Consider the following 26,763-nt stretch of genomic DNA (forward strand, 5'->3'; position numbering starts at 1 on the left):
TTAGAGTACATATTGCATCCACCAAGTTAAGCGCACTTAATTGTGTGCAAAAAAAATTGAGGAATCATTGTACACTTCAACTTGCATCTCTTGTTACATAAGACACCTAATTACAATGAGGTGGTGACAAAGGAATTGGGATTTAACTCCTAAATGTGCCAACTTCGACACTACAGTTACACAGCTTGTTGAAGTCTCTATAGATGAGGCAACTTTTGCACATGACATGACTAGAGGGATTAGCACTACAGTTGATAGTGGTTCAAATGAAATTGAACCAAATGTTGACTTTGCTACTTTTGATAAAGAGCAATATGAGGATTATATAATATTGATTGTAATTTTCATTGTGTATTGACATTTGACAAATCACTAAATTATGATTTTAAGAGTATTTTCATTTTTGCAAATTATGAGATATTTAAATATTATTGGCAATTATGAGTATCATTATTTTTATATTTTATAGTTTTACATTTTTAATATATATATATATATATACATAGCCAAACCCTATCCCTACCCAAGGAAAAAAAAGCTCGTACTGTCATAATGATTATCCATATCAAAACTGGCAACTTAGGTATGAATGCAATTGCAAATGATATTGGGGAAAGGCCCCTATTCAAGAATTTATATCTTGGACAAAAATCACCAAGGGAAACATGGAGGCTCCACTTGTAGAGATCCTAGAATGCAATTATTTTCTATTGCAATTTCAGTCAACTAAAGATTGCAGGTGGGTTCAACAACACACCCCTAGTTTTATGTAAAAGATGGTTTATTCATGGCCCTGTGGGCCCCATTCTTCAATCCAACGGTGGTCATATCCAAAATTCCAATTTGTCTTTGACACTATAATCCCCCTCTAGTAATGAGAGACTTAAGACCCATTCAAAATGTGATACACCAAGTGGATGAGTTTGGGAAAATGGATGTAGAGCAGGATGATTCAAAGTGTACGTTTGTGAGAGTGTGCACTATAATCGACATTTCAAAGCCTATCATAAAAACTCTCAAAATTCACTCCTCGCAAACCAATTTTGAACTTTGAAGGGTTGCCTATGAGGTGCTTTGAATGTAATATAATTGAGCATAAAATTGATTCAAAACCAAATTCTCCCTTGGTTATCAATTTGTAATCTCAAGAAATGGGTTAGGAAATTGGGCATCCTAAAAAATGATTTTGTTTGGTGAAATCACAACAATTTCTTTAAGAAAACTTAACCTCCCATCTCCTCGCCCATGGATATGAACACTAGCTTACATCTTTTATTTGTACCCACATAAGCATTACAAAATGAAAAGCATCCTACAACACATATTTGTTTTCCAAGGATGAAGAGACTTAGCATTGTTTGGAACAGGTTCTTGAGGACAAGGATCAATTCCTCCACTCACTTAGAAGAGTAGTCTTAGAGATGAGTGACTTCCCTAGGGACAAAGATGATTTGTATTTCATCATTGGCACAACAAAAATCTTCTAAACAGTGAGCAAAATTTACAAACCAAACTGCAAGACTACATGCAAGCAAAAAGGAAGGTAGACTAACTGAAAAATTATGAGCAGAAGCTTGTGACTGAGTTGATGGTGGAGCACATTGGACCATGGGTGATATCCTGCCCAAAAGCAAGAGAAGCGAATTTCAAAGCACTTGTGAGGAAATATGCCTTGGCATGGATCATATACATGTTTCTAACTGCAACTGGATTCTTACAACTGGAGTAATTTCATTGAACAATTTTGTCTCCTTTTTCTATGACTTAGATAGGTATCCTAGGCAAGTTCTCTAGACTTCAGCAACTTCTCCTTTGTAAAGGACTAAGTCCTCTCAGTTTATATTTTTTATTATTTTTTACTATGGGATAGGCCCCAACCACTTCAATGATTGATCAAAAAATGTAGTGTTTTGTGCTTTTCTAGGATTTACTAGAAAAAAAAATTAACAGGCACTTTACCCAAAAACCCTAGTTTCCTTTTGGATCCAAAATCTTGTAAACCCTAGCTTCCCTTTAAAAACCCTAACTTATTTTTCTTGAGAAAAAAACAAGGTATTAGAGTAAACCTACATTGCTGAATTGGGTACGTGGGTATGAAACATTGGTACAGCAGAAATTTCTTGGGGGGTTGGGTATGTTCTCAGTACATCCATACAAAAATAATGTGTGTGTGTGTGTGTGCATCAAAATTCGAAAACTCGAACTCAGACTCGGACTTGCCACGGACTCGTGGAAGGACTCGGCAAGGACTTGGCAAAAAAAACCATGGTTTTACCAAAAAACAAAAAGAAATTAATGTATTTAGAGAACATAAGAACCATAATTGAAACATTACACGTCACAACAATCCTATGATCTCCAAACACTTAATATTTGAAATTTCATCATTCATACTCATAGTTTCAAACTTTAAAATGTATAATAGTAGCATAAGTTTATAAATGTTTACAAAATTACATATAATGATATGTCCAAATGTGAGAACAGAGAAACAACAATGAACATACTAAAGAGAAGACTACATCTTCCTCTTCCCAGCTCTAGTGAAAACCAGGGGAGAGAGAGAACTAGAGGGTCTAGTTCTAGGAGTCTAGTGAAAACCAGGGGAGAGAGAGAACTAGAGGGTCTAGTTCTAGGAGTCCGATGTGGCTTCTCCAACTCGCCAAAATTAGGTTGAGGGTAGCACAACTTGCTAGGGTCTGAGGGTGAGAGAGAGGGGGGTAGAGAGATAGGTCTAGATCTTGGGGGAGAGAGCAGAGAGTGAGATAGAGAGTGGTAGAGAGAGGGGATAGAGTAAGAGTGATAGGGAGATTGATAGGTCTAAAATTCGGGGCAGATAAAGTGAGTGAGATAGAGAGAGCAAGAGAATGCTAATAGGAGCCTATTGATTACTGAAATTTGACTATCTGAAAATTTTAAAGATCTTCTAAAACCTAGAATTTGCATTATAACTCCTAGAGATCTGAAACCACTCTCAAACATCCTGCCAATATATACATGAAATATAACTTAGAGTATAAGAATACTTAAATGTTATATTTCATGTATATATTTTGATGGAGAGAATGAGACTGACTTGAAAAAAAAAAATTAGATAATTTTTTGACGTGTTTCCTCTCCTTCTTCAAACCCTACAAACCTGTTTTTAGCAAGTAAGAATGCCAAATGAGTGAAAAATGATTAAAAAAAAAAACACTTTAAAACATGGCTGGGCGTACATGCTAGGCGACGCGAGTCTCTGTAAAAAACTCGCAAGACTGTGTAAAAAACTCGCGAGTCTTTTGTTAAGACTCGCCAGGACTCGGCTTGTGAGTCCTTGGCGAGTCGACTCGACCTGCCAATGGACTCGCGAGTCCTTGGCGAGTCCCACAAGTCTTAAAACTATGGTATGCATACATATATATATATATATATATACAGCAAAAAAATAGAATTAAGTTTAGAATGTCATATACCAATACATATGCTAAACAAAACCATTACAAATTTCAAATGTTGAAATATAACATACTAATTTAAATTCAGTTTTCAATATCAGAAAGATCAAACTAGAATCTCATGATAGATAGGTTCTGAGTTTACTAATCAGCACTGTAGGTCTTAAGAATATCAAAATGATAAAACTAGAATCACTAAAAGTTTCGGAAACATTTCGGCATCTAAAAACACGAACCCCAGATGCACCCATAGGAGATTCGTTTCAGAATCCGATTCTGGTACGTTTCATACCTGGAAACGCCCCAAAAAAACCACAATTCAGCAACTTAGAGTAAGACAACCTACTGAACATTAATGAGACTTTTTCCTAAATTCTTTAAGCAAGTTTGAGATGAACGGCTTATCTTGGAGAACTCAAAGACCCTAGATATTTTTCTTCCACTGATTTCTCCTCTCTCACAGATTTCTCCTCTCACACAAAACAAGAAATCTATATTAAAAACTATTGCCTAAAGAAAGCATCGTCCTTTTGAACCCTATATCCTTTTTTACGAACATTGGTTGCAGCTTTTGAACATTTTCCACCTTTTTGTTGAAAAATAAACTCTTTGAAAGCCACTCTCCAAACCATGTCTAAGAGAAAACCTGACTCACTGGCAAAAAGCGGAGTACTCTATCTTCAAGTGGATGTGTTTGTCTGAAATGGGAAGGAGGAGGTTCATAACTTTTGAAACTCTCATTCCATGGGTGCCCAGAAAATACCAAGTATTTTTGTTTTTCATTTTTCAAAAGTTGTAACAAAAGTACACCTGAACCATGCTTTTTGTCAATTGGCTGGAATGGCATCTTCATCACAAGGGCACGATGGTAGACAAGGCAAACCACTCGTCCCTTTCTTAGTTTCCTTTCTTTTCATTTTTGTTCTATTTTTCTTCTCTTTTTTTTCTCGGAACTTGAGGTGACAAGACATACCTAGAATGCTTTTGTCATCTTATCCAAAGTGACAAAATGGACAAATGGATGTGCAGGCGCACTTATCACCTTCCACACGCTTTTTCCCTTTCTTTCGATTTTTCAATTTCATGACACCTTGATCAAAAGTGTGCATTGCACATGCTTTTAACCAAGCATCCAAAAGACAAAAGTGCACACCAAGCATACTTTTTCCTCTTTTCACTCAGTTTTTCAAGTTGTTTCCATTTTTTTAATTTTTTATTTTTAAATGGCTGATTCTGACCTTTACAAAAATAGTCACCCATAGGCATCACTAGATTGACATGATAAACTTGAAAAAATAGGTATGATAAGTAATGGATTTTACAAAGACGAACAGGGAGAAAAAAGGGGAATGAAAACAAGACAGACAAATAAATACATGACAAAATCGAGAAAAGTTCATAGGGATGTAAAAGACTGAAGATTTTAGTTTGGTCCTGGTCTATGTGTTCCCTAGTTTGTAGCCTTGATTAATGTAGTTTGTTGCTATCTTTTTTTGTTTTAAAATTAAAATCTATAGTTTCTTAGCATAGTATAGGTTATGTTACTTTAAAGTTTTAAACGGTTACTATCTTTTAAGTAAGACGACATGGGCTGACTCTGTACATCCAATTATATGGGCACATGCAGTTCTATAAAAAGCATGTTATAAGCTAAAGTATCCACAAAGACATAAGGAAGAGATGGATTGCTCCTGCTTTTTTTATATCAGGTTTATCATTAACAACATGTGTTCCAAAAGTTAAGTCGAGCATTGTAATATCAACGGTGCAAACATTGTCAATCTAGCAGACCTGACTGAGTGGTAAAGTTAGTTATCACTCTGAAGGCCCAGATTCAATTACTCTTACTGGCTCCATGGCCCATGGCACACAAACAGGAGCCTGGTCCCTGAATACACAGTGTGCACTTCCACTGCATTAATACAAGAAAAGCTTATACAGCAATTCCAGAGAGTAATTGAATCATGGCCTTCAGAGTGATAATGCCCTAACTTTACCACTCAGTCAGGCCTGCTAGATTGACAATGCTTGTACCGTTGATATTACAATGCTTGATTTTAGTTTTGGAGCACATGTTTTCAATGATAAACCTGATATAAAAAAAAAAGCAAGAGCAATCCATCTCTGTTGTGTGATGAGCCAAATGGATTAAAAATTTAGTCTAGGTTTTAATCTTTGCAGATGTAATCCCATTAAGCAATACAAGAGTCTGAATCCTTAACTAAGATATCCCCATCAAGCCCTTTATTAGGAAATCTGTTTACATAAAAGAGTGCATTGGAAAACATGAAATCTGTTTCTCTACAGGCACAATCTTCTGTCAGGCATGGCCGGACAGGTTTTTTGAATGAATAGGAAAATAATTTCCCCTATAAAAGGCTAAAACTTTTAACAGAAATTTTAGATTCTGTGAAAGCATGGAAGTAAACATTATATAACACACAAGATCAATTTTTTTTTAAGTATGACAGAATAAGAGATCTACAATGCCAATAGGAAAGCAATATAGACACATCAAGAAGCAAAGACCAAATTGAATAAATAAAACAACAAAAACATTCAAGTTACTTAATTGCATATAAAGATTTATTATTTATCCAATTGCATATAAAGATTTTACCTTGACAAGTGGAATAAACCAATCAATCAAATCTCCCTCCTTCATCTTAGAACCAATTCGGCATAGTGATTCAACAGCTTTATCTCTCACACATGTTTCCTCTACCGTACAAAGACTTTCCAAAGGAGGCAGCAAAACATGAGCATAGTCAACTCCACCAACATATGGAATAAAAACTCCCAATTCTTCAGCCATTATAAGTAAAACCTCATCATCGTCGTCATTGTTTTCACTCAAAAATGGTATTAATTCCTTCCTTGTCCTCTCTTCACCAAGAGCACGAGCAATTGTTGAAAGCCTTCGTGTGGAGTTTAGTCGTAACTGAATGTCTTCATTTTTAAGTTCGTCTATAAGAATAGCAATTGGATACAATGGCTCATCAATTGTAGCCATGCTATTTCACAAGATTTAGAAACTGCACAGTAAGCATTAAGTTAGAACACAGTTAAAAACTTTAAAAACACCATAGAAAAAACAAAAAATCATTGCAAGACTTCAATTTAGGAATCACGAGACTGTATAGAAAAGTCTGCAAAATGCAAAACATTCGGAGAATAATATTATATTTTAATATATGTGAAGGATCAAACTAAATAATGTCAAGGAATATCAAAAGGATCAAAATTCTCACATTTAAACATCACAAATGGCAGAATTCAATATTTTTATTTTCCTTAATGTCAGCCTTCAGGCATAAAGAAATTTCACCCATGCTAAAACACCATTTGTTGCACTACTAATTATCTATCACCCAAGGTACAACTATTTGTTTCAAGAAAGAAAAGTTGTTGTCAGAGACATTGACAAAAAATTTGGTTCACCTATAAAGATGACATAACTCTAGCATCATAAGATCATTTGATGAATAGAAATTAGAATTTTACAGACCGGACCATTAGAAAGAGAATGTAGGAATAGAAACCCCAAACATTATTGTAAGATAGTGTCAAAAAGATGGAATTTAGAAATGACATATACCAGTCACATAGGGGCAACAGCAAGCAAAATGTTATGTGCCTGAATGTCTTCCTTTAATAATTCTGAAGCTTCAAACTCTATGTATTTAATACTAAAAAAATGCTACAAGATATAATGTTATCGAGGTTAAATGGAAACGAAGGTGGTGGTTTCCCTCTACCATCTATATAGCCTTTATTACAACAAAGAAATAATGGAGAAAAGATGGATTTCTGTTGTTAAGAATTGTGTAGAGATAAAACTTCCCACAACAGATAAAAGCAATGAAATTCTATATTGGACTTTTAAGGTTATACCATCTGATTTTAATATAAAAAGACAAAAACAATTTCAAAAGGAGGCACATGCCCACAGCTAGTCATAATCTCTAACCATCCACAAATAAAGGGATAAGTCATAGAAGAGCTAATTCTAGTCATATGGATGTCAAATAGAATACTCTTCTTTCGGTTCCTTCAAACTTAATTATGATGATGCCTGTAGTATTAAAGTATTGTAATGTTCCTATAATGGTCATCTTAGTTAGTTTAGTTAGTTTCTAATTTTGGCTTCAGTTCACGATTGTTTCATTTAGAAACATCGTCTTGTAATCTCTTATAAATAGAGCCTTTCATCTCTATTTTATCCAATTAACATTTCATGGTATCAGAGCGGGTCGATGGGGTTTTATAAAGTTTGGCAAATTTTTAATAAAAATTCAGGCCTCTTGCCTGGAATTTTTTTTCCAAATTTTTTTTAATCATTTTTTAATGAAAAAAAACGTCTCTGATTTTCGAGGGTTTCCTTTTTCATGCATGAAAGGGTTTCCCGCATCCATTTTTTTTTTTGAGAGCCGAAGTCCCCTTCTGTGATTTCTAAGTCTGTTTACCAGCCCGCACAAAGGGATTTCTGTTCGGATCGTGTGTTCGAATTATTTTCTGCACATGTGTGCTTTCTTCTGTTCGTGGACCATGTTTTTTCTCTGTGTGGGCAGCACATGTTGCAAGATATCAATGTCTTTTTTTTGCAGCAGCCTCACACGTTTTTTGTAATGTTCCCTTTTGGGAAGACACTAAATCTTGCCCAATTGACTTGTAGAATTATTGCAGGTTATATATTTTCAGTCTGCTGTGGTAATTTGGACAGATTCAATTTGATGTTGTTTCCCTCTTTAAATGCACCGGGTCTGGTGTTTATATCAATCTGATTTGCTGCCTCTACTCAGATATATATATGTGCGAATGAGAATCCTTCCTATTCCGTCAGGTCTGATTTTCTGGTTATTGATTTAAGTTTTCCTCTTCTTTTCCTTTGATGTCTGCTTTATTATTGTTTGCAGATTTGCATTTGTATTTTGATCTCTTTGATAAATGTTTATATCATTCTTCCAGATTTTCTTATAAATTCTGGTTTAGGTCTGCTTTTAATGCTCCAGATATTTTGTTCTATTCCATGGATCCTTCCTTCTGAAATGAAAACTTCTCCACTTTATATCCTCTAGTGTGAGGGAGAGTCGTGCCTCTTCTTAAAGGTCACAACCTTTCACAATTACCACCCTTCGAAAGGGTCACAACCTTCCATCAGTGCTACCCCTTTGAAAGAGTCACTTCCTTATCTTCTTCCCATTTATGCTTCCTTAATTCCTTTGCTCCCTTCTTTCTTCCTTTTTTTTTTCCTTTTCTCACCAAATGAAGTTCTCCTCTCCCTTTTATATCTCATGTTTGAGGGAGTCACAACTTTTCATTTCATGCTTTTTGACCATTCATTAAACTTAACTAATTTTTAATTATATTAATTTTTATTTTTATTCTTTATTATTATTATTTATTAATAAATCCTATTTTAACAAGGGGACGTTACAGTCCGCCCTACCCAAAATTGCTTGTCCTCAAACAATGTAGGTTTCTAAGAACTGAATGAATCAACCCTTGGAGATTGGTATTTCTACTTTAATTTGGTTAACCCAACACTTGCACCATACTATGAATATTTCTTTATGTTAAAGCATGGGTGATCTTAACCTATATTTAGATGAGGATTAGAAGCATGGCACATTTCTATGACCTCAAATGCAACTTATATCTTTCTAGTTATTCACATCTCTAGAGCATTTTAAGTATGAACCAAACACGGAGCATGCACATAAAAACACGGAGTATACACATGAATATATGCAAACACGGAGCATACACATGAATATATGCAGTTATGGAGTATACAAACAAATACACATGTTGTTAGATCCCTTCAATGGCTTTAACCCTATCTTTCCATTTGAGCTAGAAAGTGGGCCTAACCCCAATCTTTCTACTCCCAATCCATTTCGAGTCAGAAAGTGGACCTAACCCCAATCTTTTTACTCCTAATCCATTCCGAGCTAGAAAGTGGGCCTAACCCCAATCCTTCTATTCCTAATCCATTTCGAGCTAGAAAGTGGAGCTAACCCCAATCTTTCTGCTCCTAATCCATTTCGAGTCAGAAAGTGGGCCTAACCCCAATCCTTCTACTCCTGATCCATTTCGAGCTAGAAAGTGGGCCTAACCCCAATATTTTTGCTCCTATTCCAATTCAAGCCAAAAAGTGGGCCTAACCCCAATACTTTTGCTCCTAATACATTTCGAGTCAGAAAGTGGGCCTAACCCCAATTCTTCTGCTCCTAATCCATTTCAAGTCAGAAAGTGGGCCTAACCCCAATCTTTTTGCTCCTAATCCATTTTGAGTCAAAAAGTGGGCCTAACCCCAATCTTTTTGCTCTTGTATGCTCATTGACGTGACATAAACTTTCTTCAATATGCTTCAAACATTTGCTTCATATGTCCCATAGATCTTGAGGATGTAAGGGCAACATAATTACTAGATTGACTCCTCCACAAAGATCCATTTGTTTATTGTCCCTCATCCTGCCTTGTTTTCTTACTTGGATTTCATTTTGTTTCACTGTTGAACATTGCCTCTATATTATGTAATTGGCTTTCTTCCTTTCTCTTTCGATAGCCCTTAAAGCTCATTGACTTAATTGCATTAACTAATTTCCCTCAAGATGGCAGGAACATGCCCTGATACCACTTGTAAGGTTCACTTTTGTGAAGACACCAAATCTTGCCCAATATACTTGTACAATTATTGCAAGTTATATATTATCAGTATACAAGGGAGAAGGACCTGCTTGCAGCATCTGCATGTCAGAAAGCATCCTTCGAAGCCAATTTGCCTCACATGCGGCCTTGACTGTTCCCCAGTATTTGGCTTCGATCAAGGAAAGAGCCACGGCCGGTTGCTTCTTGCTGCTCTATGTGACGGCACCAATACCCAAACTGAATACGTACCCAAAAGTGGATTTTTTGTCATCCATTGATCCTGCCCAATCTGAGTCAGTATAACCAGTCAGCTTTGGATCGTTACACCTGCTATACACAATGCCATAGTCTGAAATGCCTTTCACATATCGTAGCACTCGCTTCACTGCAATCCAATGATCAACTTTTGGGGCTGTCATGAAGCTAGAGATGTAGCCAACAGCAAAATTGATGTCAGGTCTAGTGGCAGTGAGATAGACGAGGTTGCCTACTAGCTGTCTGAATTTTGTTTCATCTACTGCAAGTGAATCAAACTTGGCTGATAATTTCAGCCTTTCTCCATAGGTGTGGAAGCAAGTTTACAATCCTCCATTCGAAACTTGTCAAGCGAATTGCCAGTAATGATCAAATCATCCACGTAGACAACAAGAAAGAGGATATCATCATCGGAGAGTTTGACATACAGATTAGTGTCAGAGGGATTGCGCTGAAAACCATGTTCAACCAAATACTAATCAATCTTGAAGTACCAAGCCCGAGGGGCTTGCTTCAAGCCATAGAGGGCTTTTACTAATCTACAAACCTGATGTTCCTTACCAGGAACCTTGAAGCCAGGAGGTTGAATCATATAAACTTCTTCTTGCAACTCACCGTTGAGGAATGCACTCTTAACATCCATCTAGTGAAGTTTCCATCCAAATTGAGTTGCAATGGCGAGAAGAAGACGAATAGTGCTCATCTTGGCAATAGGAGCAAAAGTCTCCTCGTAGTCAATGCCCTCCTGCTGTGTAAAACCCCGAGCAACCAATCTGGCCTTGTACTTATCCAAAGTACCATCTGCATGATACTTGACTTTGTAAACCCATTTACAGCTGATAGGTTTCTTTCCGAGGGGCAAATCAGAAAGAACCCAAGTGTTATTCTTCAGAAGACTATGGTATTCTATCTCCATAGCCTTTTCCCACTCAGGAATGCCTTTAGCCTCGGAAAATGTCTAGGGCTCATGGATGTTGTGGATGTTGGCCATAAGTGCAAAGTTGACTGTATCGTGTTGCTTTCTCTTGCGGCGAACTAATCTATCCTCAAGAAGCTCATCATCACGAAGATCTCCTATTGTCTTGGCCCACCATTTAGGCCTGAGGGTAGAAGTACCAACACCTGGCATTGGAAGAACAACATCCCCTGGAGTTTCTGGAACAAAGACATCTGGATGTGAATCCTGAGGAAAATCAGGTGGTGCTATATCATGACCGAGAGATTCCTCATCTTCAGAGTCAAAATGCTCTAAAGCCCTCCCATCATGGGAACCAAGAGGAAGACGAACACCAACATTCGAAATCTTCACAGACTGAGTCACAGGACTAGGAGTAGTAGAAGGACCGGTAGTCTCATCAACCACAACATCACGACTGAAAATGAGACAATCTGTCTCCACATCAATCAACCTGTAGGCATTGTGGTTGTCGCTGTAACCGGTAAACATAAGTGTTTGGCTCTTTGAATCCATCTTAGCACGCTTAGCGTTTGGAATCCATACATGAGCAGTAGAACCGAAGACATTCAAATGGCCCACTTTAGACTTGCGTCCTGCCCAAGCTTCTTCAGGAGTCATCTTCTTAACGGCATGTGTAGGTGATCGATTTAGAAGGTAGACTACAGTGTAAACTGCTTCATCCCAGTATTTCTTAGGAACATTTCTATGCTCTATCATAGAACGAGCCATTTTAGTAATGGTGCAATTGCTACGCTCAATGACACCATTCTGTTGAGGGGTGTATGGTGTGGTGAGTTGGCGTTTAATGCCATGTGTAGCACAAAATGTAGAGAAGTCATTGGAACAAAACTCCCCGCCATTATCTGACCTTAGAGTGATAATCTGAGAACCGGATTCTTTCTCAACTAAGGCCTTAAACTGCTGAATGTACTGAACACATCTGATCTATTTTTCAGAAAATACACCCATATTTTATGACTAAAATCGTCAACAAATAACAAGAAGTACCTGCAACCAATAACAGAAGGTGTATTCATTGGCCCACATACATCAGCGTGAATCAACTAAAGGACCTTGGAGGCTCGCCAAGAATCGCCATCCGAGAATGGTGTCCGATGCTGCTTCCCAGCTTAACAAGCTCCACAAATCAATGATTTTGAGGTTGGATCTCAGGTAGACCAGCAACCAAACCCTCCCAATATAACTGAGAGAGATAGTGCACGTTTAAGTGCCCATAACGTTGATGCCAAAGTGTTCTGATGGATGTACTCCGAACAACCAGAGCGTGCTCCTAAGAATCATCGGAATCAGCAAGTTTATACAAACCATGATCCTCAAGTCCCATAGCGATTGTAGTATGAGTCTCCCTATCAACAATGTTGCGAATGGACAAACTGAAGATGACATCTAATTAAGGAGAATGCCTCATGATCTAACTGACGGAGAGGAGATTATGTTCCATGCCTGGAACATAGTAGACATCAAGAAAAATTAAATTTCTACCTCTTGAGTGAATCTGGAGAGTACCCTTACAAGCAACTATGTACTCCTCTCCTCCCTCTCCTCCTCCGAAGATTACTGAATCCAAGAATGGTTCAAATTTCATGAACCAATCCCAACGATGAGTAAAATGTCGCGAAGCCCCTGAATCAATATACCAGGCAGAAGAGTGTACCGGATCTGCTGTTCTCTTGGCCATAAAAGCATAGAAAGCAGATTCTTTATGTTCAGAGTGTTCGGCAACATTTGCTTTCTATTGAGACCCTCCCTACTTCTTTTGTTCAGAAGCCAATCAAATTCGACACTCGCCCTTCATGTGACCAAACTTATGACAATAATTGCACTGAACGTTCTTCTTCTTCTTCTTGTCCTGAGAAGAACCAAAGCCTTTCGACTGAGAAGATTGAGCCTTCCCTTTGTTCTTGAAGATTTGGCAGAGAACGCTTGCTCGGTGGAGGAGGAATTGGTACTGCTTCCAAACTGTTGGCGCTCCCGATCTTGCTGCAAAAGCTTGTTACAAAGATCGGAAAACTTTAAATTGACGTCAATGGAAGTGATATTGAGCGTTTAGATGAAATGCTCATAAGATTTGGGCAAACTCTTCAGAGTGATGATGACCATGTCCTCTTCCTCCATGGTGCGACCAATCGCCTCAAGTTGGTCACGGATGTCCTTGATCTTTGTCAAGTGATCCTATAGAGGTGTCCTTTCGTCCATCATAATCAAAAAGAGCATGTTCTTCAGAAAGAATACTTTGCTCTTGTTAGAGGTTTCATGGAGACTCTTCAAATGATCCCATATCTCCTTCGCAGTTTTTTCGGACGATACCTGAGGTAGCTGCTCATCGGTGATAGAGAGTTTGATGAGCATGACTGCTTCCCGATTGCACTCATCCCATTTGTCCTAATCCTTGTTGGCTGTAGTAGGACGAGACACATTTCCCAAAACAACTTGATCGAGGCAACGATATTCAAACATCATAAGTATGCACTGCTTCTAGGTGTTGTAATTCTTCCCGTTGAACTTTTGGTTGCTTTCAAGCATTATATTTGTCAGAGATACCATCACGTGCCCCAAGGTCGAAGTGATGAAGGCGCGAATTCCAATGCACGAAAACCAACAGATGAAAATAGAGGGTTTTTAAAATTCTGCAAATCGGATTCGAAGGTAGAAACTGAAACCCTAGCATGGTTTTCAAGACAAAAAAATTGGAAGACTCGGAAAAATCTGAAAGCAACCCAGTTGAGGTTTCGAAAAACCCACCAAGAATTTGTAATTGAAATAAAATTCTGCCTTGAAACATAGGGTCAAAACCCTAGGCGAAGTTGCAGAAACCCTAGAAGAAAAAATCTGCAGACCCAGAAAAAAAAAATATTATTTTGAACATCGAAAATAGACTTAGTGTTTTTTTTTTAAAAACCCTTAGGCGCAGCCTAGAAACCCTAGCCGGAGGCAAACAAAAAATCACGTGCAGAAAAAAACCCTTTTCGCGCAACAAAAAAAATTCGGTCTATTCAGGATACCCAAAAAATCAAATGCGAAAAAATCGCGTTTTTATAAACACAAAAATCACGAAAAAAACCTGTGAGAAATCACGATTTGCTGGAAAAAAATACAAGTTTCGTGCCCTAGCCGAAAACGCGATTATCTGAAAAAAAAATAGGTTTTGTGCCCTAGCTCTGATACCATTTTCAGGAAAAGAACTAGTAAAAATATCTTAGTTATCTATTAACTGAGAAAAGATTACAATATATAGAAGTTACAAAATACTGTAGATATTAATGATGTTACCTACTTCTAACTACTGACTACTGTAGACATCATTGACCATTAATAGTAAAGAAATATTATTCTAACAAATAATAGTAGTGGGTGTATACGGTGAAAATGGATACAACAATATTGAAAGACTAAATGAATTCAACCACAAAACCCTAGCCTAACAACAACAAAGATCCACCATAACATATGAAGATTACCTAAGACAATGCAAATCAAATGAAATCACAAAGATCATACCATCACATGTCCAATAGGGTTTGGATCTCCATTCTTCCCATCTCCATTGATCTTGCTTGATATATTTGCTCTCAGATTTTATGTGCACAAGAGCTCAACAAAGAACGGAAATGTGGTTGCAAGTAGGATCGCATATGAAAGTACATAAGGCGTAGTGTAGTCGAGTGCGTAATTGAGTTGGGGTTTTATAATGAAGAAAGAATCTCCTTATATAGAAGACACTATAAAAAATGGAGGGATAAGATTGAGAGGTGTAAAAGATAAATGGTCGGCTATGATTAAAGGGTAGGTAAAAGAAATAAGAAAATAATGAGAGGGTAGGTAGTGTATGAATTAAGAGATGAATGACATGTGTCATGGGTAGAAAAGGTTATTGAATTAATTAAATAAATAAAGATTTATTTAATTAATAGAAGAAGTGGGATAATTAAATAAATAAAATATTTATTTAATTTAGGAAAAGGAAAATTTAAATAAATAAATGTATTTATTTAAATGAGAAATAAGGCTAGAAGAGGATAAATGAATTAATTAAATAAATAAAGATTTATTTAATTAATAGAAGAATTAGGTTAAAATAATTAAATAAATAAAATATTTATTTAATTAGACATGACAATTTTAGGTGTCTACAGTGGGGCAAGTCAAAGTCAAATCCAATATGAATCTAAAGTCAACCTATTACACAATGTCTACTGTGCATGAATGTGACCACTTCACAAGGGACTACTCCAAACGTCAAGGCAAAATAGAATTACATTGTCAACGGTTGTGACTCAAAAATCATAATGATGCTAGATGTCCAAATATGAGCATCAATTTCATTGATGTAAAGACACATGATGAAGTATCAACCATTGCTCAATGCCCAAGCAAAGAAGGTTGTATACCCAAACTTGCATACTAAAAAAGAGAGATTTTGAAAAACAAAAGTAGAGGTGGAGCATGCTATGAATAAAGAACATCACCACTCAAATACAAAAGCATGTAAGGCAATAAATCTGTTGAAATTAGATAAAATTATTGCAAGGCAAGTACTTCAAACTACCATACAAACCAAAGTAGTGAAAATGTTGCAAAGTAGTGAAAATTTTGTACCTGAGAGGAATGAGACGATGCATGTTACCATCCACTTAGAATCTACAAATAATAAAGAACCCAAAACTAAACCTCCATTGTTGGGAGACCAAGCGGTCAATCCAATGTTATTGGTAGTTAACATAGCATGGAAACTAGCAGTGATGAAATGGAAACACATGGAAGATCTTACCAATGGTGAGTCTGGCATCCCACAAGATACTTGCCATAGATTGGGTAAGCCAACTTTCCAATTGGTAGGAGTGATCAACAAGGAATAGAAATGCTTAGAGTCTTCATGGAGCAAAAGGTAATTAATGGTACTCGGGCATTTCTACTTGTGACGTATTCACACATCGCCCCATTGCAAATAGGGACCCCTACTTTCTGCTTTCTAAGGTTTGCTTTTTAGGTCTTTTAGGGTCTTGTCTATTAGTCTTTGCATTGAAGGGTCGCCAGGGGGCTCATTAGGGTAGCATGCTTTGCTTGAGTCAGGTGGATCTCCTCAAGAGGTCAAGTCAATTGAGTGATTAGGGGTTATTTAGACCATTCCTAGGGTGTTTTTTGTACTATCTAGTCACACTTCAAGTTGCTAAATCAAACCTTGGTTGAATGCATAATGTCCTCCTAGGTCCCATCTGTTGAGACATGGACCAACTAGGACTCGAACCTAGGACCTTCCATACGCTGTTGGACTGCTCTACCACTGAGCTACCGGCCCCTCTTGGACCAGTACATCGTCGCTCCGGGTGTGGCTTATTTCCAACACCAACAGCCCCCCTTAAGCCACACCTCTCATGTGCTTGGGGCTCCTAGCCTGGACCTGGCTCTGATACCATGTTGAGACATGGACCAGCTAGGACTCGAACCTAGGACCTTCCATACGTTGTTGGAGTGCTCTACCACTGAACTACTGGCCCCTCTTGGACCAATCCATCGTCGGTCCAGGTGTGGCTTATTTCCAACACCAACACCATCCCTTATATCAAGGGCAGAGTGAATTTGCCTTGAGAGGTCTGGAATGTCATCCCAATCCTCAAATGTCCTGAAATTTGGCTAAGTCTGGAATGTCATCCTAATCCTGAAATTTGACTGTCTGGAAAATTGAAGAATCCTCCAAAAACTAGATTTTGCATTATAACTCCTATAGGTCCGAAACCACTCTCAAACATCCTGACAGTATATATGGAATATAACTTAAAGTGTAAGAAAGAAGAAAGATATAAGGAAATGTCACTTATACTTAAATGTTATATTCCATATATGAATCCTGACGGAGAGGCTAAAATGTCAAATTTCGCTCCTGACCCTTCCAAAGGGTCCAGAGCGAATTTCAATTTCGCTCTTGACCCTTCCAAAGGGTCCAGAGCAAATTCCTCTATAAGACACTCCACCTTGACCGAGATTATGAGCTAACCCATTCCCAAGCTTGAGTAAAGGCAAAACACTTGTTTGAAGTGAAGAAATGTGAAAATGACGCCAAGACTTGAGCCCAAGAAAGAATTTTGCTCCTGACCCTTCCAAAGGGTCCAGAGCGAAATTCATATAAAACCATATTTTTTCACAAAATCTTGAGCTAGATGTCAACGTGAAGAGCAAATTCACATGATCATGATGGAAGGAAGCCTAACAAAGTATGTCCAAGGCATGAAAAGGAGAAAATAAGTGAGAAATTAGCTCAAAATGAGAATTTCACTCATGACCCTTCTAAAGGGTCCAAAGCGAAATCCTCATTTGCCCCTCTATCTTGCCTAGGACATTGGAAAGACCTTGTTTTGAACTAAGTAGGTGGCAAATTCACTTGAATGTGGCGAGAGGAGGGTGAGTTTGATTAAGTTTTAAGATGGATTGGATGAAAGAGGTGTGAAATCATCCAAGATTGTGAATTTCGCTCCTAACCCTTCCAAAGGGTCCAAAGCGAAATTCTTAGAAGACACCTTTTTTCTTCCTTGTTTGCACTGAAAGCCTTGTTCCTTGGACATGGTGGGGTTAGATTGATATGTTCTTGCCTTAGGGAGTGATTGAAAGCATTGAAAAGTGAGGATTTTGTCCAAGAACATGAGTTTCGCTCCTGACCCTCCCAAAGGATCCAGAGCGTAATTCCCAAAATCTACCTTTTTCTCTCAATTTTGTGTCAAGCCAAGTGTGGATCAAGATTGAAGATGTCCTTAAGCATGGCTTTGAGTTGCTTGTGATCATCAAATGTGAAGGAATTGAGCTAAAACTAGAATTTCGCTCCTGACCCTTCCAAAGGGTCCAAAGCGAAATTCTTGAAGAACACCTATTTTTCCTTGGAGATGGTCAAACCCTTGGTTTTTATGGCATGGATGGGACTAGAGTGATGTGTTCTTGCCTTTTCAGGTGGATTGGAGTTGAAGGAATGGAGAGTCAAGCCTAGAACATGAATTTCGCTCCTGACCCTTCCAAAGGGTCCAGAGCGAAATTTCCAAAATCCCTCTTTTCCTTCCATTTTTGTGTCAAACCAAGTGTGGATCAAGGTGGATTGAGCTTGGAAAGACCCCTAGGCGTGCCTTTGAATGGATTGTGGCCACCAATGATCAATATTTTGAGCTAGAACAAGGATTTCACTCATGACCCTTCCAGAGGGTCGAGGGCGAAATCCTAAATAGGTCCCGTCCCTAGCCATGGTTTCTCCTTTCAAGCCATTTTGAGGTCAAACAAAGTGTTGCATACATGGGAGTGGGATCCAAAGATGAGAGTCCAGGTCTAGAAAGTGAGAAGGATAGATCTGGGTGAAGGAAATCAAGCAAATCTTGAATTTCGCTCCTGACCCTTCCAAAGGGTCCAGAGCGAAATTCTCAATTCCACCTAATTTGCTCATGATGAAGGTCAAGTTATGAATTCCTAAGCCTTGGTGGAGAGAAGGCTAGCATGTGCCTGTCTTGGGAGACATTTTGGAGTGGAGAAATGATGGAATTTGAGCTTAATCAAGAATTTCGCTCCTGACCCTTCCAAAGGGTCCAGAGCGAAATCCTTAAAAACTCTATTTTGCTCCAATTTTGCATCAAACCTAGTGTTAATTGAGATTAGAGGCATCCTTAGGCATGCATTTGATCAAGTTGTGATCATAAAATGTGAAGATTTTGTCCAAGAATGCAAATTTCGCTCCTGACCCTTTCAAAGGGTCCAGAGCGAAATTCCTTATAGGTCCTATGCTTGGCCAAGGCCCAAAGCAAAATCCTCTTTTTTTGGCCTTTTCGGAGGTCAAATCAATGGTGTCTTCAAGAGAAAGTGATTCAAAGGTCAAGTGAAGTGCAAGGCTAAAAGAATGTGATTTGAGCCAAGAATGCAAATTTCGCTCCTGACCCTTCCAGAGGGTCCAGGGCGAAATCCTTTGAAACTCCTATTTTTCACCTTGTTTGAGCTAGGCAAAGGTCTAGGTATGAGATTATGATGAAATGAGGTCTAAATTGAGCAAAAAAGCAAATTTTGCTCCTGACCCTTCCAAAGGGTCCAGAGCGAAATTCTTATAGGGCCTGTCCCTGGGGAGGATCCTAAAGCAAATTTCATTTTGATGCCTTCTTATTAATGATTTTAGGTAAAAAGTGCTATGACTAGGATAAATATATCATGTTGCTTAATCATCTTTTGGTTTGTTTTGCAGATGGAAGAAGGTCAGGTCAGGACAAGGACGACCTATTCTAAGCCCATCATCATCAAGGACGTTCCAAAGGCATGGTGGAGGACTCAAGATGCTTTTAAAGCGTTGGAAGACTTCAAGTGTTCGAGCAGTTGCAAGCTAGCCTCGAGACCTCATTCTACTACACAAAGAAACCACATGATGGCAGAAAAGAATGACACTTCAAGGAAAGGTATGCTATCGGAGAAGGAAAACTTGACAATAAGAAAGCCTCATCAGGCACTTGGGAGTAACAAAGGTACATCATTCATCACATCAAGGACAGAGGAGGATTAACCAAGACACAAACGTCAGACAAGGTGGCATCCCAGTCACTGCTCCAGCAGTCGGATTGGTCCACCTTAGCATGTCTAGATGCAATGTCCCTGACTCATCGGAGGTGGCACAAACTTCGGTGTACCTACCCATGCTTCCTATTGGTCCTCACTCCTGGAATGTAATTTTCTCATTGGCTAAGGAAGTTTGTTGTAACAAACCCTAATTAGGGTTTCTATCCTTTAATCCTAGTCATTGATTCTAAGTCAATCAGAGTCATCAATTTGTAAAGAGCTCCCTATATAAAGCCCTGGCTCTTCATTTGTAAAGGATAATAATAGTTAATAGTTAGGAGTTAGCAAAAAGAGAGATAGTCAATAATTAGTAGCTCAATAGTAGATAGCATTTTAGAGTAGAGTAGAAAGAGAAGGCAAAGATTGTTGCCAAGATATTGTTGCAAAAGACATGTAAACTTCATTGAAGGAATGGTGAATTCTATGTGTCGATTCTACAATTTGCATGGTCTCTATACTTTTCAAGTTTAATTTCATGTTATTAGATGAATGGAAGAAATTTGTATGATCAATGGTGAAATTTGTATATCCATGCTACTAGCGGTTTGTTGATTGCAAACTCGCCTTGCGTAGTCAACTGGAATCATTCAACTTAAGCTTAACTTCAATTATCGCTTCTTCATTGATATGCATCAACCTGATGGTGTCTATGCTTGTAGCGGTGATCTAAACATCATAAAGCTTTCCTTAGAAGATCGCACTAACCTTGTGGAGATGATCCTAGCATGTCAAAGCAAGACTTAGTTAAAGTTTCATCAAAGGTCATCCATTGCTCCTACATTCTTAGTATTAGAACTAGATCCTTCTCCAACCCTTATCCTTTTCCCTTTTTTAAATCAAGGATCAGTAAAGACCCACGTTCCAATGATATCCAAAGCAAATCAGACGCTCAGGTCATCGAATGTAAGTCCCCTTTGTTGGTATTATGGATGTGTTGCATTAGTTTTATCATTGATGACAACACTTATCCTTCTGGAGATCTTTGGTTATGTTGAACCGGCACATTATGTTCACCGGCAAGTTCAGTGACTTATGCACAGTCACCGATATATTGTTCATCGACAGGTTATATTGTTCACCGGCACTGAGGATGACTTGTTATCATCTGGAGATCACTTGGTTATGTCGAAAACATGGTTTGGATACTTAGCTTTGGTGCTTTGGTTATTGGTCTAATCGGGTTGACATATTCGTTGTTACCAGCAAATTGGTCTAGGTTATGGACCGGCATGCATTATCTATTCCAGATCAGCACGGCACATTATGGAGATGACTTATTGATTGGATATTGTTGCAAATGTATTAAGCCGACATGATGCATCGCATCTTGACTTATTTGTAAATGATTTTATTGTAATATTCTTAGTGAGCCGACCTACACATTTGGTCTTAGGTTTTGGTATATATGCAAGATCTCATTTGTGAGATGATGTAATAGGAATGTAACGGTATATGGTACATGGTTTTGTAACATGGTATGTGCGAATATTGAAGATCATATGAGCAGACCATAGAGAAGGTTCAAGGAAGGTTTGAAGGTGATTATCAGAGCTTAACCAGTACTGAATCCAACATTGGAGATGCTACTTTGAGCAGTACATTATCATTGGATTTAACCATCCAATTGTAGTCAATGTGACTCCTATTTTGTGATTGAGCAATGAGCTCTAGGCAGTTGGCCTTTCTGCATGTGCAGACCCCATTTGTATACACATACTATCTACAGTAGTATCATCTGATTGTGGGTAAGGTTTCCCACCGTGGTTTTTCCCCTTACAAAGTTTCCACGTACAAATCTTTGTGTTATGTGTTGTGGATGTTGTTTTTGTTTTATGCATTAAGTTTCACTGATATTAATATTAACTGCTAATCTGTCAACCGACATTAAGTTTGGTTTACCGGTATTAAGTATCAAGTTTGATTAAATTATAGTTGGGATGAAATTCATTGTCAGTTGATTTAGCCCCCCCCCTCTCATTTGCCTCGGGTCCTAACACCCTTGTGATTCCAGCAAAATCACATCATACCGCAAGAGCTTATCCGCACATAGAGAACCTACAATCAGAACCTTGGAGCTACTCCGATTGATCCTTTTGTGAGATCTTCAGCATTCGGGGAAGCTTTATTCAAGAGAGGATAAGGTACCTTTAGGTATTTTATTCTGTGTTTGGTCGTGTACAAAAACACATCAACACTACTTAACTTCATTGTCATCTCATTATGAAAGCGAGCATATGATGCATTGTTGGATCAAGGTTGGTCGGTTGCAGCCAAAGTTGATCACGATTGGTAAAAGAATATAACCTACATTGAAAACAAAGGTTCTAAATATATAATTGATTTCAAGACAAGTAGTGAACAAGGAAGCAACTTCCTCAAATTCATTAGACTTTGACTCTAGAAAAGTGTGCACTAAGAAGCATGTATAAGGTCCCAAGGTCCCCCATGGGTTGAATGTCAAAAGAATATTGGAATTGTAGTTATATTCGAAAGATGAAACAAACTCCATGTGTGGCCTATTCCACTAGCAAATGATGGACTATGGACTATTTTCATCAAATTACAATTTTATTGAAACTGTGAAGATTAAGGAAGAGGAACCAAGAGTCGGAGATAACAATAAGCAAATGAAAAAACCATTTAATGTTGAGGAAACCTAAGCAAACATAATTGAAAAGTTGAATAATTCATGCATGTCAGATGAAGTACATGATTCATCGTTGACAACTTATTGTCAAAAGCTAGAAGCCATCAATTACACAAGCCCAACAAAACTCTCCAAAATAAACTCAATGGGTGATGGTATAAGCAAAAATGTTCGAGTTACTAAAAATTTTAGTTTAAATTTCCTCATTTTATGTTGTACTAACAAATGTTATAAAGGAAAACTCCAAATATGCAAATTTTTGAAGCCAAAAAGAGATATACAAGGTGATTGAATGAAAGATGGAAAGGGAAATGAAATATGGGCCCAATGAAAAACTAAATCAAATATTAAAAGAAAAGGCATTGTCATACATCAAATTGAAAAAAAAATCGTGTAACTCTTTATTAGCCACCATATGATCTTCAAAGGAATTGCAAAAGTATCTAAGTTTTACCATACAGCAGCCCATTCTTCAATCAATCACCATAATACCTATTTCAAATGTTCTTCCTATCGTATGACCCCACCATGTTGCTTCACCTTTGATATGACATGTATTTCCAGCAGTACAAGCTCCTACAGATTCTTCTATCATACAACCAAATATTTTGTACTCCACCAACATATTCCCAAATATTTTGTATTCCCCAATAGTACAACTCTCTTTTGTACACTTGTCAACAATATGGTCAAGTAATTAACACTTTATCTGCTTTACGATAGACCATTGATAGCACTACACGATCAACCCATTGATTTTCCATCTATCGTACAATATTTATATATTGCAAGTGTAGTTCCTCCCAACTATACAGCACAGGCAGCACCTTCTCCTCATTGTACAGTCACTACTAAACCTTCAACTTCCGGTTGTAAGCCCCTGCTAGAAGATAACAACATATAGTCTACACAAGAACTTCTAATCATATGATCATCACATTTGTGATGTACATCTTGATCATTATCCTGTTGTATAGTTTGGCGTTCCCCACCATTTTGTCATCGTTGTATGGCCCTTGTCTATTTCACATGTTGAGACGAAAAATCTATCTTCCATTTCAGCAATACAGTCTTTCTCTTATGAAATTGGCAAAAATAGGGAGCCATTCCAACACATTAGTTAGTTGGGAGAAGGCAAATCCATGGCATATGGGAGAACCGGTCAAGTTTTTCATGATAAGGATATATCTGAAATGCAATAAGTCCCATCTGAGTTTAGTGAGCAACTTGCTTAAGTTTCTTCGAAGTCAAGCGAGCATTCAAACTTGTCTCTTGTTTGTATGGTCCTTCCAGGTGGTTCATTAAATCGTATGGCCACAGACAAGTACATTCTCTATACAGTGCACTGCCTTTTAAATTTGTAAAATGGTTAAGGTTTGATGATCTTTTTAAGAATTTTTAAGAGGAGACTATCTCAATGCCACATATAGCTGCATTGAGGGCTTTCTTGCTTCCATATATGGTTCAAATACAAAATGTTAGGAAATTCAAAATAGGATAAAATAGAATGTTTTACAATCTTTCTCTTCTAAATTTGGCAGACAGAGAATTATTCCTATAGGCTGGTAAGTTTGCATCTTAATCTAACAAGTGTTAATTCCTATAAAACCTTTCTACAAGAAACTATGCAAAACCCAATATACAAAAGAATAGCAATCATAAACACAAAAGATATACCTTAGGAAAACCCTTTCCAAAAAAAACAGTCTTTAAAGCACCATACAACTCAATGTATCATCTCAACAATAGAAATAGAGTACATCTACAAAGCTCTCCATGCAAAACTGCTTCAACAGCAATGAGCAACATAATTGCATTTCTTGTGAACAACATATGAGATACACACACCCCACTCCATGCTCCTAACAGGATCTCTCAACAAACAACCACTCATTACTCAGCCTCCAAGTGTGTACACCAAGATTCTCTCACAATGGGTATGTAAGCACATCTACACTACTACCTATATGTTTGCTTATATATGCCAAGCTTGCACAAAAATACTAAGTGGCAGTACATAAAATCATGGACCTATTAAACTATGTGCTCAATAAATCATGACTCCCAATATTAAATACATTCCCCCAACCTGTCTCCCACATGAAATGCATTTCCTATGTCTCATACAATTTACAAGTGTCCCCAAGTTTTCCCATCCTAACATGGTGTGCAAATCTTAAGATGCACCACAACTTAATAACAATATTACAATATCATCATACAAGGTGTATGATACACTTTCCCAACACCAAACACCTTGATCAGATGGACAAGATGAACTTCCATACGTTTATACTAGGTGAAACTCACTGAGCTGTTTTACGACGCAAACCGGCTGATGCAAGAATCTTGGACCTCATTACTCCTATAAACATTCCTGGGTATTCTAATACAAAACCACCAGCCCTTAACAGAATTCGACCCTGCCAGAGAGTGTAGTGAACTCCTAACATAAAACTGGGTATAGCATACCAAGAAAGGCAAACATTTTAAATGATTTCACACCAAAGTAATTTCTTATTAGTTTTATGTGTTTCCTTGCTTGCCTGTCTACCTATCTTAGCTGTTGTGTGCCTTACATCCTGTATATTTATCACCTCCTACAGTCCCCCGTCCCCAATTGCGGATATACCTTAGTAGGAAAGAAAAACGTAAATCATATCAATAATAATTAGTCACCAAAGACAGTGTCTGCAACTTGCGAGGGTAGAAATCCCGATATAATACAAAAATATTCAGGTGAAAAAAGCTTTAGATTCTGAAAAAGTATCTTTGACAATAAAAAAACTCGAGGAGGCTGCAAACGGGAGCCATCAAACATATGTAAAGTTGGTAAGCCGGCTGTTAGCGGCCACTAAGTACAGTATAGTTATTAATCCTTGGAGGAATTGTTCCCATAAACAAACCAATGGTAAATTCATAATTATGAACTGATAGTCCAAGAAGTTGTGGCACAATGCTAAGGGAGGACACCCACGCAAGGGCATAACCCAAGTTCAAATCTCTTACCATAATAAGGCAACCCATAACTCCACGGACATATTCTAAGGTTTAGTGTAACAATTAAAAGTACATTCCAGCGCGATCCACGTCTACAAATCTTTGATGGTGTAAACAAGAAAACATTTTTATGCCTAAACAAATTTTAGGCCGCCCGGGGAAAATACATTCTCACGTGATCCATGGTTACAAATACAAAGAATGTAATCTGTGAATACCCTACACATCATAAAAGACAGATCGCTACCTCTCCAAGGATTTAGAAAGAAAAATAAGAGTTGATAAATGGTCTGTCATACTGAGTTTTCAGCAACCTAATCTGTTCAAATTATTTATAGCAGTAGAACAGCTCTAATTCTTAATGAAGGAAGGTGGAAATGAAGAAACTTTACAAAATTCAAAGAAAGCAACAAATTCACAGTGACCCAAACCCTGGACGAGTTCGGGCTAAAATGATGGACGAGTTCGGGCTAAAATGATGAACTTTCATTTACAGAAAAATAAATAAATAGAGGATAAGAGCAAAATTTGCAGGAGATATCACAAAGTAATTTCAATTTAATTCAAATAAGAGCTTAAATAACTAAAAACTAATCCATTAATATGGCAACTCACCCAAATCCCTGCGAACTCTTCAGATCCGATCTTTCCCTTTCGCTGATTTTTTTAAAATAATCCAAGCAAAACAAATTGCACCGATAACAAAGAAGAGCGAATCAGAACTGGGTTAAAATGTAAGCGTATGTCTCTATTCCTCTGAAATATGTCCGCAGTACAAACAATTGCCGGGGATATAAACAATGAATTCCCAAAAACCTTTTTTATGTTGTAATCTGTGTGAGGGTTGTATTCATTGTGCCTGGAGAAGGTTGTATTTTGTGTTAGAATAGAATAGAAGAATTTTAATGTTAAAATAATAGATTTTAATTTTTTTTAATTGTTTATCTTTTTATTTATTTAATGAAGAGTTCTTTTGTTTTCTTAATAAAAAATTTAATTTTTTTAAGAAAGTTGTTATGATGTATTTGTGTAATTGAATTGAATGACATTATAAGCTTCACATTTTAAAATAAAGTATTTTCATATCTAATTATTTAAGTTATACAAAAGATAAATTTTATCCTTTCATTGTTCAATTGGCCTCTTCCATCTACCTATTTTAGTCGAGGTTATATGAATTATTTCTTAACTAGCATGCCTATATTTAGATAAATATATATAAAGTA

At 37.4% G+C, this 26,763-nt stretch overlaps 1 protein-coding gene across 1 annotated transcript in view; it reads right to left on the minus strand.

Annotated features, from left to right (window-relative positions):
- The window catches only part of LOC131028202 (serine/threonine-protein phosphatase 2A 65 kDa regulatory subunit A beta isoform), an 81,985-nt gene extending 55,570 nt beyond the window's left edge, over positions 1-26,415 (minus strand). The window contains exons 1-2 of the mRNA XM_057958450.1: positions 26,153-26,415; positions 6,058-6,472 (exon numbers count right to left, since the gene is read on the minus strand). Coding sequence (XP_057814433.1) covers positions 6,058-6,450 — 393 coding nt within the window. The 5' untranslated portion in view covers positions 6,451-6,472; positions 26,153-26,415. The remainder of the gene's footprint in view (positions 1-6,057; positions 6,473-26,152) is intronic.
- Positions 26,416-26,763: the final 348 nt, after the last annotated feature.

Source organism: Cryptomeria japonica, chromosome 1, assembly GCF_030272615.1.
Source record: "Cryptomeria japonica chromosome 1, Sugi_1.0, whole genome shotgun sequence".
Lineage (NCBI taxonomy): Eukaryota > Viridiplantae > Streptophyta > Pinopsida > Cupressales > Cupressaceae > Cryptomeria > Cryptomeria japonica.